At 44.5% G+C, this 17,384-nt stretch overlaps 1 protein-coding gene across 2 annotated transcripts in view; it reads left to right on the top strand.

Moving 5' to 3' along the window:
• Positions 1–16,707, top strand: part of SCARB2 (scavenger receptor class B member 2) — a 34,887-nt gene extending 18,180 nt beyond the window's left edge. The window contains exons 5-13 of one of the 2 annotated variants that reach the window (XM_077814911.1): positions 145–236; positions 4,435–4,554; positions 5,758–5,936; positions 8,357–8,475; positions 10,787–10,860; positions 12,047–12,098; positions 13,065–13,223; positions 13,355–13,428; positions 15,976–16,707. In XM_077814911.1, the coding sequence (XP_077671037.1) occupies positions 145–236; positions 4,435–4,554; positions 5,758–5,936; positions 8,357–8,475; positions 10,787–10,860; positions 12,047–12,098; positions 13,065–13,223; positions 13,355–13,384 (825 nt within the window). In that variant the 3' untranslated portion in view covers positions 13,385–13,428; positions 15,976–16,707. The remainder of the gene's footprint in view (positions 1–144; positions 237–4,434; positions 4,555–5,757; positions 5,937–8,356; positions 8,476–10,786; positions 10,861–12,046; positions 12,099–13,064; positions 13,224–13,354; positions 13,429–15,975) is intronic. The other variant, XM_077814910.1, reaches the window with a different exon arrangement.
• Positions 16,708–17,384: the final 677 nt, after the last annotated feature.

Here is a 17,384-nt window from a genome sequence, read left to right as displayed (position 1 = left end):
GCTTGCAGCCCCCAGCAGAGTCCAACGCATGGTAACAGGGCGACACAACAGTAGACACCTTCTACCCTGTTCTAGTGCATCAGCCAGCTGCCCTAGGGAGTGACTGACCCCGCACTGTGCAGCTGAACTCTTCTGTGTTTCTAGATGAATGGAACGGATGACGGTGAATATGTTGTTCTCAGTGGGAAAATGAACTATCGTAACTTCTCGAAGATCGTGGAGTGGAGAGGAAAAGAGTAAGTTGTCGAACCGGACGGTGTGAAACGTCTCCCTTCCTTTGAGACCTTTCAGTCAGCAGAGACAGCGCCTTTCATTTCTGACATTTTTACAAAGAAGCCAGTTTAGTGGCAGGCTCTCTACACACCACAAATCCCACAGCAAGTTCACCTTTGCCTGCAGAGGACAGAGGCAGGCAGAATGTGCTGAGGGAGCAAAACACCTTTACATGGGTGCCGCATCCACTCCCTCCACCATTGCCCACAGGCCACCAGCTAGTGCCAAAATGAGGCTGGGTTGTGGCCATGCCCCCCACACAGACATATTGCACCCTCTTTGAGGCATGTCATTACTGCTGGCATTTCAGATGCTACAGGGATGGAAGCAGTATAAGTATCTAGGTGGATAGATAGGGAGAGAGAGAAACACTCCCACAACTTGCAGTTGCTCAGGAGAATCCCCAGGATTTTAATAGCTGCCTGCATGAGCAAACCCGCACCCTGGGCAGCCAGAAGTGGGAGGGGTGGATGTTGGAGCTGATTCAGTTTTAGTGAGTGTAACTTCTCAGCAAACAGGACTGTTTCTATCACAAAAGGAGAGTTTAACAATTGGACCAAGTCCATTCTGTCTGGGCATTTGTCTTCCCTGGGAGAAAGGTGAGTTTTTAAACATGTGTTAAGCTGTCCTGTGTTCAGCTAGCTCATGTTACAGTCCTAGTAAAGAGGGAGAAGTTGTAGTTTTAACCAGTGTTATTTGGCCAAGGTACATAGGTTAAAACTGCAATTGCCTCATCGTCACTAGAATTGTAGCAGGGGTTAGTTAAACAAATCATCTTAGGTTATGTCTTCACTGCGCAAAATTTGTCCATTGGTGCAGTTGTTGTAAAATCCTAGTGGAGACAAGGCTCTATAGTTTTGACTGTGATGTAGCTAGGCCAGGTCAACTGCAGGTGGGGTCCCCCCAAGGGCTTTCTTACTTGGTTAGCATGCATGGGTTTAGTTTGTGATCCTTTTGGTCTTTTGGCTTGATGTCAAAACTCCTACTGAAAAACTGGAGACTATAACTACAAACTCCATATAGGAACGGACGTATTTCTCTGCATACTGATTTTACAGAATCAGCCTGAACTTTAAAACTATTGCCAATTAACTGCTACATCATATTCACTGAGCATTTAGCAGTATTGTAGGCTACTACTTAGTTTTCCCTTTGATTTTATTACGTATACAATAAATATTAAGGGTGGTGGAGCTTGCGTTAATGCATTCAAGCTGAAGATTCGCTCCATGTGTTTCCTGCTAGTCAACATCCATCCGTGTACTCTTGCAGATTTCTATAATACAAATGACATTTATCTTTATTTGGAGTGAACATACTTGGATCCTGCTTCCATTTGCTGTTTCCCTCTATTAAATTTTCTTGTTAGTTGCTGTTTTCTGGTGGCTTTCACGCAAAGGGGTAGATTAAGAATTTAAGGACAGCCATACTGAGTCAGACCAAAGGTCCATCAAACCCAGTATCCTGTCCTCTGACAGCGGCCAATGGCAGGTGCCCCAAAGGGGATGAACAGACAGGTTATCATCAAGTGATCCATGCCCTGTCACCCAATCCCAGCTTCTGGCAAACAGAGGCTAGGGCCACCATTCCTGATCATCCTGGCTAATAGCCATCGATGGACCTATCCTCCATGAATCTATCTAGCTCCCTTTTGAACCCATTATAGTACTGGCCTTCACAACACCCTCTGGGAAAGAGTTCCAGAGGTTGACAGTGTGTTGCATGAAAAAACACTTTCTTGTTTGTTTTTAAACCTGCTACCTATTAATTTCATTTGATGGCCCCTTGTTCTTGTATTATGAGAAGAAGTAAATAACACTTCCTTATTTACTTTCTCTATACCACTCATGATTTTATAGACCTCTATCATATCCCCCTTTAGTCACCTCTTTTCCAAGTTGAAAAGTCCCAGTCTAACTAATCTCTCCTCATACAGAAGCCATTCTATACCCCTAATCCTTTTTGTTGCCCTTTTCTGAACCTTTTCCAATTCCAAGATACCTTTTTTGAGATGGAGCAACCACATCTGCACACGGTATTCAAGGTGTGGGCGTACCATGGATTTATATAGAGGCAATATGATATTTTTGCTCATCATTAAGAAAGGGATAGATTCCCAACATTCTGTTCGCTTTTTTGACTGTCACTGCACATTGTGGATAGTTCTCTGAAATCATCCACTCAGTGACTCCAAGATCTTTCTTGAGTGGTAGCAGCTAATTTAGACCCCATCATTGTATGTGTATAGTTAAGATTATGTTTTGCAATGTGTTACTTTGCATTTATCAACATTAAATTTCATCTGCTATTTTGTTGCTCAGTCACCCAGATTGTGACTTTGGATACAGTAGTTAGCAAGGGGTGGTGCATAAAACTGCCCCACCCAGGAGACATTGTGTCTCCGCTGAGTCACAGTCATCCCCTGCTTCCTTGCTCCTGGGGATAGCTCCCCACACCCTGCAGTTGGTCAGCTACTCTGGGTATCAAGTAGTGGGGTGGAGCCTCTAAGGCAAGGCTTGGACCATTCCCCACTGTTCCCAGCAAGTAGCCTTGCCTACTCCTCTGCATCCAGACCCAAGGTTTGGGGAGCCTGTTGTTGGCACCAGGGGGCTACAACTCCTGAATGGATTTTTAATGGCTCCCAGTGGAGCAGATTACCGTCATACCAATTAAAAAGGTCCACAGTAATTATCTTGCATACACAAGCGGTAAAGGGTTACATTTAAGTACATAACTCCTATGTTAGACATTAAAGAACTATACAATAAGAGCTATACATTCCTCTTAGCGAGCCTCTCTTTCACAAACATACCCTGTGCTAGTCTCACACAGTTCCTGCTTGGCAAACAGAGGGGGTGGTTACCAATTCTATGGATGACTTCTTCCCTCCAGGTCTGGTCTCCTCAGCCCTCTAGTCTGTCTCAGATTCCCTCAAGGCCAGGCCTCGGCTGCATGGAAACCCCTCTGGTCACAGTCCTACTTGAGCCCACGGAGCAGAGTTTCGGCTACTCGGTCTAGCAGCTTCTTCAAGCGTCAGTTAAGGAATTCCCCAACAGTAATTTAATTTGCTTGATTTTTATAGTCTTTCCTCAAAGGGGTCACATGTCTTAAAAGCGTGCCCAGTGGGCGTGTGGTTACTAATTTCTACCTGGTTATTACTTTCAGAGGAGACTGCAGAGTGGTGCCAACTGAACATTACCCCACATTCACTCCCTTATCAATCCATTCACTTCAGCCCCCTGCGTGATGTCCTCCAACAGGGTCGAGATGCCCCGGTCAGCCCGTGCTTCACTCAGGACATTCCACACATGTTGTTTGCTTTCAAGTGGACATATTTGCTGACCCAAAGATCAGTATTGATCCTACACGCAGCATGGAGCCAGTCAGTTTCACCTCTGGCATCTGCCTGATGCGAAGAGAAGGATTCTGCTCCCAGAATCCTCTTTTGAAGTTCACTCATGTCAAGCCATGTTCTCACACCATTCATTCAGTACGGCCATACCAATTGGGCACCATCCCAACACCTGTCTAGAGGCAGAAGGGGGTTCGAACACACTTGCTTGACATGTGGTCTGGCTCGTAAACAAGCCCAAAGTGAATAACCGAAAACGCTGTGCTGCTAATTAAAATGTTTGCCAGCAACTTCTTGCTTGGGAGCCAGATTCTCAGTTACACTACGGCCCCAATGTAAAGGGGATGTAAGTGTAATTTATGTGCATTTTCAGCCCCCTGTACACTGCCAGAGCTATTTCCATTGCGCTATGGGTAGGTCTGCACTGCAATCAGAGGTCTGATTAAAGCGCAGGTAGACACTAGGTAGACAGGTTGCACTAGCTTTAATCTAGCTAGCACAGCTAAAAATAGCAGTGAAGTCACAATGGCGTAGACCCCAGTCTGGGTTGTACAAGTCCACCCAGAAACCTGGGTGTGTATTCACTTTCCTAGTCTGCGCTGAAGCCTGTGCCACCGTGTCTTCAGTGCTATAGCCATGCACCGTTACCCAGCTACAGTCAACCTCTGACTGCAGTGTAGACATGCTTTCGGTGTGAATGAGAGTCAGGCCGTCACGGTCCTTCCCACACCAACCAAGCGGTATTAACTCCCCATTGCTCAATAATTCTTTGGCTCTTTTGTTCCCTCTCTCTGCTTCTTTTACTGCAGGTCACTTAACTGGTGGACTACAGAGTCATGTAATATGATCAATGGGACAGATGGAAGTGCTTTCCACCCATTGATAAGTACAGATGAAACAATTTATGTCTTTTCTTCTGATTTCTGCAGGTAAGGAGAATAATTCCAAACGTAACATATCAAACTGTTCACACTGGATCCTTCTGAGATTTCAAATCTTTTTCCCTAATGTTATGTTTTACAAGCTCTATTCCTTAAGTACATTTGTCCTTTATTAGGTTTCAGAGTAGCAGCTGCGTTAGTCTGTATTCGCAAAAAGAAAAGGAGTACTTGTGGCACCTTAGAGACTAACCAATTTATGTGAGCTGAAGTGAGCTGTAGCTCACAAAAGCTTATGCTCAAATAAATTGGTTAGTCTCTAAGGTGCCACAAGTACTCCTTTTCTTTTTGTCCTTTATTAATTCACTCTAACAAGTAGGAGTGAGTTAACCCCTAAAAACCAAGTCACATCTGGTTAAAAATGAACTATTTGTGACAAAAGTAAAATGAAAATTTGAGTTAAATCCTGAAATATTTGCTGAATTCCCTCCCTCAGCAGGATGAGAGGAGACAGCACAAGCATGCTAAACAGACCTTATTTGAAACTTCTTTCCCTCTGTGAAATCCTCTCGCACTTCCTAGTTTAGTAAAGACATTCCAGAATGCATCATTCCATGACATCACTTCCACCATGAGACACATGCACATATACACAAGTAATGGGATATGGAAGAGCCTGGGATTTTTTCTCTTGTCATTCTACCTAGTATCCTCCTTCCTCCTAGGTTTCTCTGCCATTTGAAAACAAAATTGACATGCCATTTTCTTTTTAAATCAGGAAAATAACCCCCATTAGATGAATCCAGGCAATGTTTTGGGGGGTTCAAGAATTGCCCTCTTTGGGGCCTGCTGGTACTGTCTCCCCCATCCATTCTTTTCATTGTCACTTTTGTGGTTGTGAGATCTGTGGCTTAAACAGCAGCAGCACCACTAAAATCTTATGGCTGAAAAGATAATCCTGAGGACTTGAGAAACCCTTCTGAGGCCAGGCATCTGTGCCCCAGACCTCCATTTTTTTTTTTTTTTAAAAGGCTCACCCTTTTCGTGCAACACCACAAGAAGGCATATAGGACCTGATCCAGAGCTCATTGACATTGGTGGAAAGGCTTCTGTTGATTTCAGTGGGCTTTGGAGCAGGCCTATAGCTTACTGTAAATCCAAATGGACATGCAGATGCCACTTTGAAGGCTGTATAGCATAGGCTAGTAAGTCCTTGTGTCTATAAATTCAGATTCTTGCTTTTCTTCCCCACAGATCTCTGTATATAACTTTTGATAGCTTTGTGAGTGTGTCTGGAATCCCTGCCTATCGGTTTGTGCCCCCTGAAAAGGTCTTTGCCAATACGTCAGTGAACCCGGACAATGCGGGATTCTGTGTGCCAGCAGGAAACTGCCACGGCTCAGGGGTCCTGAACGTCAGCATCTGCAAGCAAGGTATGTATCCAGGGAATGTGGGAAATACTTCTGGGGCAGCACATTTTCACGTTTAACTGAACCACGTTGGGGCAATTGGCTCAATCCTGTGGGGTACTGAGCACTCTCAATTCTACATGAAGTCATGGGGAGCTGAGAGTCCAGCATCTTGCCAAATCAAGCCCAGTATCACCCGTTATTATTAAAAGGCTACAGGAGTGAAGAAAACAGATCTTAAATAGCATTCCTGAAAGATGTCATCTGCTCAAGCTCTAGTTTTACATCATATGAAGACTGGAGTCAGAAGCACATCCTAGGAGTGGGACTGTAAAGTTAAAAGCAGTCACAGCCAGCCATGCTCTACGCAACACAGTCACTTCTTAGTAGGCAAAATTCACTACTGGGGCCTATACACCACTTGACCCTGGTGCATAGGCCTCATGCTGGCTGGCTGTACTGGGTGAATTTCCCCTCCATGAAGATGGAGCACCTCTGCCCAGATGACCCCTTATGGCCTCAAGGCAGCCCTGCCAGCAGCTCCTCACCTCCGGCTCCCCTTTGAGTTCCTCAGTAAACTCAAAAAGAGGCTTTTACAAATCCAACAACAGCTTTCCTCAGGGTCTGGTTTATTAACTTACATTTCAAAAACTGAACACAAGAGCCTTGCCTCCACCATTAAACTGGGCACAGCCCCAAACTCGTCTGGTGTTCAGGGTCTTCCCTGCTTTGGCAAGCTACTCCCAGCCCTTCCTAGCTGGAGCTGAGCCTTTCAGGCTCTGGCTTCCAGGCCCCAACCTTTCTCCCAGTTAGGGGCTCCTGCATTATTAACTTCACAACACATTCAAAATATAGTTTTCAAGTCCCTTCATTCTCCCAGGCCGTTCCTTGCTTGTTGCCTCACTCATCCAGCTTCAGTTTCTCTGCTAGAGCCGAGTTGCTCCCAGCCACTTCTGTTCTCCTTGAGAACACCTGCTGCAGGGCCAGGTGTTTCCTGCTCAGGTATGCCTCCTTGCTAATCAGGGTGGGCTGGCCTAGGGCAAGTTCTACTTTGGTAAATGTCACTTCCCCAGTCAGCGTGTGAAAGTCGTGTTCTGTGCTGTCTCAGTGCTTCGTTGGCATGACATTTGTAATCACACCTCTTTAGAAAGTCCTTAGACCCTGTCGGTGTTGGGAATACAATAGTCCTAGTAGAATCGCTTTTAATCAGTGCAATGAAAGTGCTCACATAAAGTTACACAAGTGCCTAAGTGGCCAGACTGTAACATGAGCAACACCTCAGAAGTGTAGTGTGCTCACAGCATGGATGACACGAAGGGCTAGATCGGGGTGGCCAACCTGAGCCTGAGAAGGAGCCAGAATTTACCAATGTACATTGCCAAGGAGCCACCGTAATACGTTCCCCAGCAGCCGCCCATCCACTAACCCCCTCCCCCCCCACGCCTCCTGCCCATTGGCAGCCTCGCCAATCAGCACCTCCCGCCTGCCACGGTCAGCTGTTTTGCAGTGCGCTGGAGGCTCTGGTGGGAATGGGGGAGGAGCAAGGGCATGGCAGGCTCGGGGGAAGGGGTGGAGTGGTGGCAGGACCTGGGGCAGAGCAGGGGGTTGAGCAGTGAGCACCCCACAGCACATTGGAAAGTTAGCACCTGTAGCTCCAGCCCCAGAGTCAGCGCCTATGCAAGGAGCCGCATATTAACCTCTGAAGAGCCTCATGCAGCTCCAGAGCCACAAGTTGGCCACCCCTGGGCTAAATCCTCAGCTAGTGTCAATCAGCGTAACTCTTTTGGCTTCAGTGGGACTACCTGTGTGCCCAAGTGCTTTGCTGGATGAGGGCCTAACCCTTGGGAGAGAATCAAACTACATGTGATAGATGTTAGTCACATTGCTTAATGCCCTGCTGGAAGGCACTTAATGGCTGAAGTGATGAGAGTGTAAGAACCTAGATAGTATACACCAGAACTAGGTTGGAATCTGTTCGTTTGTTTGGACCATAAGACTAATAAATAACAATACGCAGTTCTTACATAGCACTTTGCATCAGTGGATCTCTTAGCACTTCACAAGGAGCTTGTACATTAACCCCATTTTATATATGGGGAACTGGGGCAGGGAGAGATGAAGTGATTTGCCCAAGCTCAGCTGGCAGGGCCAGAAATAGAACCAAGGTCTCCTGAGTCCTAGTTCAGTGCCTTATCTACCAGGCCATGTTGCCTTCTGTAAAGTGCTTCCAGTGAAGTGAATGGGCCCCAGAAGAAACCAGTTTTCTTCAGTTATTACTGGATTCTGGGAATTTTTGTTAGCGGTGATGTTGTATTGAAAGTTGTTTCATGGTGTGTGCGCAGTATCTTATTTCTGTTCCTGGCCACACTGATTGGCTGGCTGGGTGGGGATCTGATGCATTGTTCTCTTTAGAAAATAGTGACTTCGCTGTTTTAAAATTCCAGGGGTCCCCATCCTTTTATCAGCCCCACATTTTTACCAAGCAGATGAGCAGTATATTAAGGACATACAGGGCATGCATCCCAGGAAGGAGGATCATGAAACATTTCTGGACATCAATCCTGTAAGTATGTGCTTCCCTTTGAAATGACTTGCAGGGAATCTGATTCTCCCTCCACTAGATAAAGTGAATAAATGAAGGCAGCCACCTCCGGGTAGCAATCTGCCCCACAGTGAAATGGGGGCATTACACGATACCAGACCCTGGAGAGAGACAACCAAGCTCTATGCAGAAAAACAATACAAGAGCCTCAGTATTGATCTGTGCACTTAGAGTGTTGCTTTTGTAAAGCCAAGACTTCACCAAAGATATGGGCTTGTAGAATACACTCCCTAGGCAGGGAAGGAAGGAAGATGCTAAGGCCTGATCCAGCTCCCATTGACTCAGAATTGAGTCCTTAAATCTTGAGTCCTTAAACCTTATTCCCTTAGGCATCCAGTTTATATGTGATGTCATGAATGTGATGGCTTAGATAATGGCAGGCCAGAGGGTTTCACAGTGTTTATTCTGGCTTCTTCCCTGGTCGGCAATCTCCTCTCTAAGCCCTGTTCACTAACCCTCTCCACCTCTTCAGCAGTAGCCTGGTTCATATGATGAACCCCAAGACTGACCTTCCTCCAGAGAAGGAAGGCAGGGAGACACCCCCCAGCAAGACCTCTTCAGAAAGGCACTTCCCACTCCAAGCCCCAGGACCAGTCTGTTCCAAATTCCAAGCTCTCAGTACCAGAAAGGATCAGTTTGCTGCTAGCGATATCTCAAGCTTTCCCATCAACCCACCCACACTAAGCAGCCTCCTCAAGGACAGGTTTTGACAGGAAGTTTTCCCTTTGTGTGGGACGGGATTTCTTTTTTCTCAAGAAGGGTGGAGATTGTTTCCATGCAGCTGGTGTTTTCCATCATAGCCACTTGATAGCATTCCAAGAAAACCCCCTCCCTCTCACTTCCTGGCTCATAGAGCGACGAGCAGTCCGCGGGCTCCAGCTTTTGTCTCACGTTCACCAAAGCCATCGCCCAGTTTCCCCTGAGAAAGTGAAATCTTCTGTCTACTTCAGGGCCAAAAAATCAGGAAACTGGAGACCAATCTTGAGCCTCAAGAGGCTAAATCCATTCAGACTGCCCCAAAAGTTCAAGATGGAGGCTCTGCATTCATCCCTGGATGTCAATAAGCCCAAGTAGTTGCTGGCCTTGGACAAAGAGCCGTTAGCTGGGTTTACAGCTATTTTGCATCTCAGGGGAGTCACAAGGTAGCTGGGAGTTGACCGCCAAATCTGGCACAGCATTTGTATTATTACTGTACCTATTGATCCGTGGCTTTAAAAATCTACTCTTCTGTAAATCCACACAACAGCGCAGTGGCCTGGAAGTGAAAATGTGAAGGCATACAGTGGAGAACAGAACAGTAAAAAAACAGAACGAGGGGAAAGAATAATGGAATGACCAACATAATGATAGGGGGAAACAGTAATCTGACTCAGGATGCAGGGAGGTACAATTTCCTTCTGCTTCAGCAAGGGCAGCTCCTTTCTGAGCACTAGTGCACATGCTGTTTGGAATCCAAACTCTTGGTGCAAGCGGGTTCCTGATTGCCCAATCCCTTCTTACACAATTCTTTCTCAATGTGGGATTGACAGTCATATGAACTAACCGCTGCCCCGCCAAATAAATTAAAGCTAAATTTTACCACTTCTAAACTTAAAAAATCTCCTTCCTCCAACACGCCAGACATTGCAGCATTTATGATGCTGTTGGTTGATTATTATTATTGCAACTCGCAGAAGACTATTTTGCACGGATCTTCTCAGTGGCAGTGCAGCCAGATTCATCACTCTATCTTGGGCTTTAGTAGCAATTTGTTTTATGGTTAAGGCACAAGGGCTCTGGGTTCAATTCCCAGCTCCTCCACAGACTTCCTGTGTGACTTTGGCCCTATCAATTTAACCTTTCAGTGGTTCAGTTCTCAATCTGTAAAATGGGGCTAATAGTACTTCCTTCCTTCCACCCTTTGCCTTTCTTATCTGTTTACATTGGGACAGAGACTGTCTCTTAACTCTGTGTTTGTACTGTGCCTTACAGAATGGTGCCCCAAGCTCAGTTGGAGCTTCTAGGGACCCCATTAGTACAGACTCTCAGGCTCTATAGTAATGAGGGTCATCTAAGTATCTGGATGGATGGATACAAATAAAAATAGTCCCCTTGCATGCATCTACCTAATTCTCCTGTAAAGAGATAGGAAACCCATCCAGTTCCATCTTAACTAGTAGATGTGGTGTTTTGTCATCTTAACTACTCCTTCCCACTGTAAAAATTGGGCTGAAATCATACTTTTTTTAAAAAAATCAAATTTTTTTACTCAAAGTTTCCCTTTCTTTCACAGCTGACTGGGATAGTTGTACAAGCAGCCAAGAGAATGCAGATCAATGTTCTTGTCAGAAAACTAGATGAATTTATGTAAGTATTCTCCTCTAGCAGTGCGGATTTTAGGGTTGCTTGCCTGACTTTGTATTTGAGGTGACTTTGTCTGCAGAGTCCTTGGAGGAAATATTATTTGTAGAGAGAGTTCAATCCAATAGAAGCTTACCTAGAAAATGGCAGGGTAGTTCCTTCTTCTTGTTTCACATTCACAGTGGCAATTTGTAGTTATTTCAACAACCTGAAAACTCAGGTGTGAGCTGTCACAAGCTACGGCCCTGCTATGTTTTCTGAACATACCTTTCAAACTGTGAAAGCCTAAATGTAAAACACACTATGTGACAGAACCGAAACTTATTGGTGGCATGATTTCTGTGAAGTCAATAAAATAGATTCACACTGACTGAGGATCTGGCTGACTGTCCTTATGTTAGTTATAAGAGAGACACTGTCACAGGAATGCACGTGTACCCACACACAGCCGTGATTTCTGCCACAGCAAATGCCAAACACAGTCCCAGCTGGTGAGGCCAGATTGGTGTCCGAGTGGTGGCAGGAGCTAGTTAAAAGCTTTACAGGAACTCCCATTCACTTTCAACTTGACACGTCAAAGTTCCCACACAAGTCTGTATGTACAAGGCACTTGAAAAATATATAAAGGTGGCATCTTATCTGCCCAGATCCCTTTTGGGGGACTGGATCCTAACATATCATTTCCTTATCTCTACTGTACTGTACTTTCTAGTGGTTGAGATCTCTCATTGAAATACCTTCTATCCCAGTATTGCTGGCACTATTAACATAACTCCACTCTAATACCAGGCATCACTTTAGCTGGTGTGCGTCTCTTATAACAGCATATGTATATTTCACAAATACATATAGCCTTCAACAACCACTCCGGTTGGTGTTGCCATTCCCTGGCACAAACTTTCCATGAGGTCAGCTATTAATAAGCCTCTCCTGGATTGCCCCCCCCCCCGTCACTCCCCAGGAAACCCCAGTATATTTTATTGCTTTAAAAACAAAGACTACATTCCAGTTTCTAGATCTTTATTCTTATCCTAATATAGGGGAGGGGAAGGTTAAAAGTTTAAATAAAGATAAAAAGGGTCTGGAGTTTTCACATGGGAAAGTTTTCCCCCTTGATTGCTGTGTTCTAATCTGTCTGGAGAAAGCTGAAACCATTGCAGAATCTGAATGCTTTGCTGTCTTTTTTACACAGTGAAACAGGCAGTGTCAGAACATTGGTTTTCCCTGTGGTGCATGTAAATGAGGTAAATATTGTAAATGGTCTCCATTGCAGTGTGTGCCTGTCTAGAAAGATGATACCACTGGGCCTGCAAAAAAGTGGGGAATGTGTCATGTTTCTCCTAATTTTACACTAGCAGGGGGGGTAGGAAATAGTTCTTTGTATAAAATTTCTGGTTGATCTTTGTCCTAGGTCCCAGTCCTGCAAACTCCCCTTCATGTGGGTACTCCTATTGACTTCAATGATATCTTTCATGGGCGTAAGAGCGACTGAGGGGGAAGAAGTTTGATGGATCAGGCCTTTAGTTTGTCAGACTTCCAGGGAGGTTTCTTCACTGAAGATGGGTCCCTGAATTCCTTGGATTTGTGATAGTCTTTGTAAAGTCCCCTTTATCTCTAGGAAGGAGCTTTATCTCACAGAGGATCTTCATTGTGGCCTGCAGCCATGTCCCTTCATGCTCTGAACCTGAGGTCTCACAAATTAATGCCCAATCCTGCATATAGTTAAAGCTGGGAGTAGTGCTTACTGTCTTGAGTCCCATTGACTTCAGTGAGACAACTCCTGGCAGCAAGCATGCCACCTGGCAACAACAGTTTGCAGGATCAGACTGTGAGTAAGGTCAAGTGAGGTCAGTACTTGAATGGGAGACCTCCAAGGAACATCTTAGCTATCGCAGGGAGTGTGCTGGTGATTCATGAACCATTCCCTCTGGGGGGTGCTCGAGAGAAAGCACCTTCCCTCTGAAAATCCAGCCCTTTTTAAGGTGTCCCACAGTTGTGCACACAAAATCATCAGTCACTTTTGAAAATGCAGACCAGTGTATCCCTATAGCTTCTAAACTAGAGCTAGCAGTTCTAGTCCATGGCAAGGCATATCAAACAGTCGTCATGGCAGAGGGGATGCTGCTGTTTCCTCTTATGCTTATTCTAAATAAGAGAGAGGTATTGAAATGTATCATTTTACTCTTTCTCAATGCTCCCTGCTCCTCCAGAGTGTTCTGATTGACGAAGCATCTGCCAAAAAACTGAAGAGCGTTCTGTTTGAAGCCACAGTTGTAACCAGCATCCCCTTCATAATCATGGCATTAGGAATTATTTTGGGGATTTGTTTCATTGTGCTCGTATGCAGGCCCCCTGGAACAAAGGAAGAGGTTAGTAGCATCTGAAGTTGACCTTTCTTTCTCAGTGTTTATCTGTGTTTTATTTGCCTCTCATTGATTTTTACCTTTTGGGTTCCCACAACATTTTTGCTTCTTGTTTTTGTTGCAAATGCTCTTTCCAGGTTAGAGAAGTGTTAATAGACCCAGAGTAAGTGCACCCAAGCAAAGCTATGCAGCCAGTTTGATACGTGGTAAGGTGGGTGAATATAAATATTTTTTGTTCTTAATTCCTTTGCTAGCTACAAACACTAGTTGTAAAAATAAGCCTGTCTAGTGAACTCTGAAGGGTAAGATCCAAAAAACCCACATATTTGACATTTTGAGCCCTGTTCAATTTGACAGTTGCCTTTTGAGGAAAAAGTATTAAATTGATTTTCAGGTTATCTTGTAATACTTTGGGCTGGTTCTTCCCAAAGGCCCAGTGTTCTTCCCAAACTAACTGAAGGCCAAATCGACATCTAAACTAACAGCCCAATTCTGGACACCCAGAAACTACAAACGAATTCAGATTCTTATCCCAGCTTTGCCACTTGAGCCATTCAACAATACTGTCCCCCTCAGAGAACTGAAAATCACTCCATAATGCACAACCTTAACTTTGACCTTACCATATTTAATCCTTCAATGGCAATTATAATCTTACAACCTGAGCATCTCCACATGTCAGTATACTTCATACAAAGACGATACAAAGTGGATCAACTCCTCCAAATTCCTTCTCAAATGCACAAACTTATGCTATAAATGCACATTATGACTTTAAAAAAAAAAAAACCACAGTACCATACACAGATAATAGTGTTCCATATGGGTATTCTGATCTGTTAAATTAAAAAATTGGCATTAAGGTTGTCAATGCTGTCAAAGATTGTGAGCCAAAACTTCACCCTACTTCAGCAGTCCCGTATGGATGCTAAACTATGGACATCTTTGTGATCCGAGACAGGGTACCCTAGTAGGCTTTTTCCACTTCTAGCTGCTGTTGCTCTAGGACAGTCTTGCTTTTTGTGTATTTTGCTTTCTAAACAGGTTCTTGCAACTGCACGAAAAAGCACACGCAACCTGCATCCTGAATTCAGACCCAAACTGTGCGTGTGCTGTTTCTCAGTTTGTGAGGACCTGGGCATGCTTATTAGTTAGCCTTGTGATGGTTTGTTTCGTGGCAAGACCTCAAGAGAGAGACCTGTGTCATCTTTCTACAGCCTGACAGACTTTCCTCAAATGTTGACTGCTCCCACTTGGAAACTTTTGCTTCATTCTTGCACCCTGCTCAGCCTTTTGGCAATGGATGTTTTAACGACTCTGGTCCTGGTTCCTTTATGGGAGAGGCGGATCCTGTTTCTCCTGAGCACCTGAGTTTCTTTTTCCCTTCCCTGTCTGGTTGGCAGGCTCCACCTGAGAGGCTAGCAGCAGGCCTATGGGCTCCAGCCAAGGCCTCATCCCAACCCCAACAAGATCAGTCACAGCCACGTTTCTCAGACTTTCCTTGGCACCAGAGAAGGAACAAAAAACAGTGGAAAGTTTGAATTTCATGTTTCTCACAGACTGTGCTCTTTCCTGCAAACAGTGAAATCGGTGATGGCCATGAAAATCATACAGCCCAAGTTATACCCTCTTGTATTGCACCAGTTCTTTTCCCTCCCTCGTGTTTATGGCCTTAAACTATTTGTAGACTATTATCATACTGCTGACCTCACTCCTCAATTGTCATTTAGCAAAGCTCAATATATTTAACTCTTTAAATCTTTCCTCTAAATCTGTCTCTCCCGCCCCGTATCATTTTTGTTGTTCCTCTCTGAACTCCCTCCAGTCTGTCATTAACATTCCAGAAGTGAGCACATACCTTCCAGAGGTGGTTCCAGCAACATGCAGAGGAGCTCTCACCTCCCTGCTCTGTGACCCAATATTTTTGCAGACACAGCCCAAGATTGGCCTTTAATTTTGCAGTCGTATTACCCTGCCCTCTGTCGCCCATAAATCTCCAGCATTACTGCTTCCCAGGATTCTCCATCCCTTTGAGTGTGATTATTTTTCCCAAGATGCATTATCTTGCATTTTTTCCAAGATTTCCTGCCTTTGACCCTGCCCCTCCATAGGTCCCTTTTAATTATCTCTGTCCCCACTGGCGCAGATAACTCCTCCCAGTGTAATCTCGTCAATATGCTGTTCACGTCGCCTTCCAGCATCATCATGGAGGATGTTAAATAAGCCCTGCCCTAACACTGATCCCTGTGTCACCCCCTAAACATCTCTAAGGAATGCAGACAGCATGTGCCTGCTGCACATTCCCTAGGATGATGCAGCACGCTCCCCTCTTCCTGGCTGGTCAGCAACACTTGCCCATGCAGAGAAGAGGGGGGCATGCCCTTTTCTCCTCTCCAGCCCCTTTGGGGCAGCTTTCCCAATGGGAGCCCTATGAGGAACAATCCATGTGCTCACAGTAGAGCCTATGCTGCGGTTGTGCTGGTCCTGACATAGGGTGAGCAAAATTGGGGTGGCTTCTTGCATCATCCCGCTTGAATATCTATGTAAAGACCACGCACAATCTGCCCTGTGGTGCTTTTTTACCTTAATAGTTGTTCCTATATGGCACAAGGGATGGAATTTGGACTTAGGGGGTGATAAAAACCAGGATCACTCTTCTTTGGTGCTTTGAAACTCAGTCTTACATTTGCTGTCCTCCAGCTCCACATTGTCTAACACACTGCAGTTAACTTTTCTGCTTTGCCATTTTGTATTTCAGAGTACTGAAGAGGAAAGGGCTCCGCTCATCAGGACATCCTAATATTCTTTTTTCCCCCTTCCCATGTGAGCTTGGTGAATAAACTATGCAAGTTGATCTAATACCGAATATTACCTGGCACTCAGCGCTGCCTGAAAACCCACCATGCTAATTATGATTATTTGTAGTACAGGGATAAAAAAAAGCTAAAATGCTAATGAATGAGGAAACTGTTCTTCTCAGCTGCTAAGTAAGTTTTAAAGCCAGATATTAAAATGACTTGAGATCCTGCTTTATTAACTAGTGTTTAATATTCCCAGTGCTGTTGAAAGCCATAAAAGCTCAGAACCACTATATCAGTGAGAGTATAATACCCTGATTCATGTATTAGAATTACGTGGGGTAAACTTTGTAAAAGGACCATAATAATGTGGGCTCCTAAGTCCCTTTTGAAAATGGAACTTAGGCATGTTTGAAAATATTGCTCTGGGTCTAATTTTGTCTTTTGTGTAGAGTACACTTGGCTTCTTATTAACAGAGTATGACTGGATTGTTTTAGTAGTTACCCATCATGCCTTTTATCTCAAATTGTTTTGTGAATCTAAGCCAAATTGTAAGTGAGGCCTATTTAGTCATATCTAGTTTTCAGTTAAGAAGCCAAGTGCTTCATAGCACATTTTCGTACAGCACCTTGATCTGCCCAGTATTGTTTGAAATCCCATTGTGTGGTATTAATAAAATGCCTGGCAAGTTTTTAACTTTTAATTATTTTTTACACTGGAAAACACAGGGTTGGTTAGCTGAAGGTACAATAGAGCATTCTCCTTTTTCCTGTGTCAGTGTCTCAAAATATCTAGTGTGTGGAGCACTGTAAAGGCAGACGTTGCAAGTGCATTTGTAATTGCATTCAATGTTTAGGAAATCTACAGACCTTCTGTGTTGAGGCATGTTTGGAACATTAAGGAAAGCAGCATAAACTTTTTTTTTTAAATACTGGTAGTTTAAAATATAAGGGTACCTTTTTTCCCTCAGTGAGGAAGAGCATTCTCACAAACATTTCCATTGAATAGTCAGTGAAAAATTGAGACCTACTTTTTTGACTGGCTGAACACTCATGCATAGGGTGTTAGCCTATCAATTGTTCAGCAATCCAGAACATTTTGGGGTATCCCAGTCAGAAAAGTTCATTATTATCACTATTATTATTTATTATCTGTATTACTGTAGCACCTAGGAGCCCTAGTCCTGGACCAGAGCCCCATTGTGCTATGGTCTATAGATTGGTACCAATTACAGAAGGCTAGAGATACTGGCATTGCACCAGGCTGATTTCTTTAGCCGACAGGCTCCTCTTATGCAAGCCAGAACCAACCAAATAAGCATCCAAATTCAGGCATCTACCACATGCGGATAAGGATAAGGGCTCTTGT

The sequence above is a fragment of the Eretmochelys imbricata genome, chromosome 4 (assembly GCF_965152235.1).
Source record: "Eretmochelys imbricata isolate rEreImb1 chromosome 4, rEreImb1.hap1, whole genome shotgun sequence".
Taxonomy (NCBI): Eukaryota; Metazoa; Chordata; order Testudines; family Cheloniidae; genus Eretmochelys; species Eretmochelys imbricata.
The sequence above is the reverse complement of the archived record's forward strand: the minus strand, read 5'-3'. Positions and strand labels throughout refer to the sequence as shown.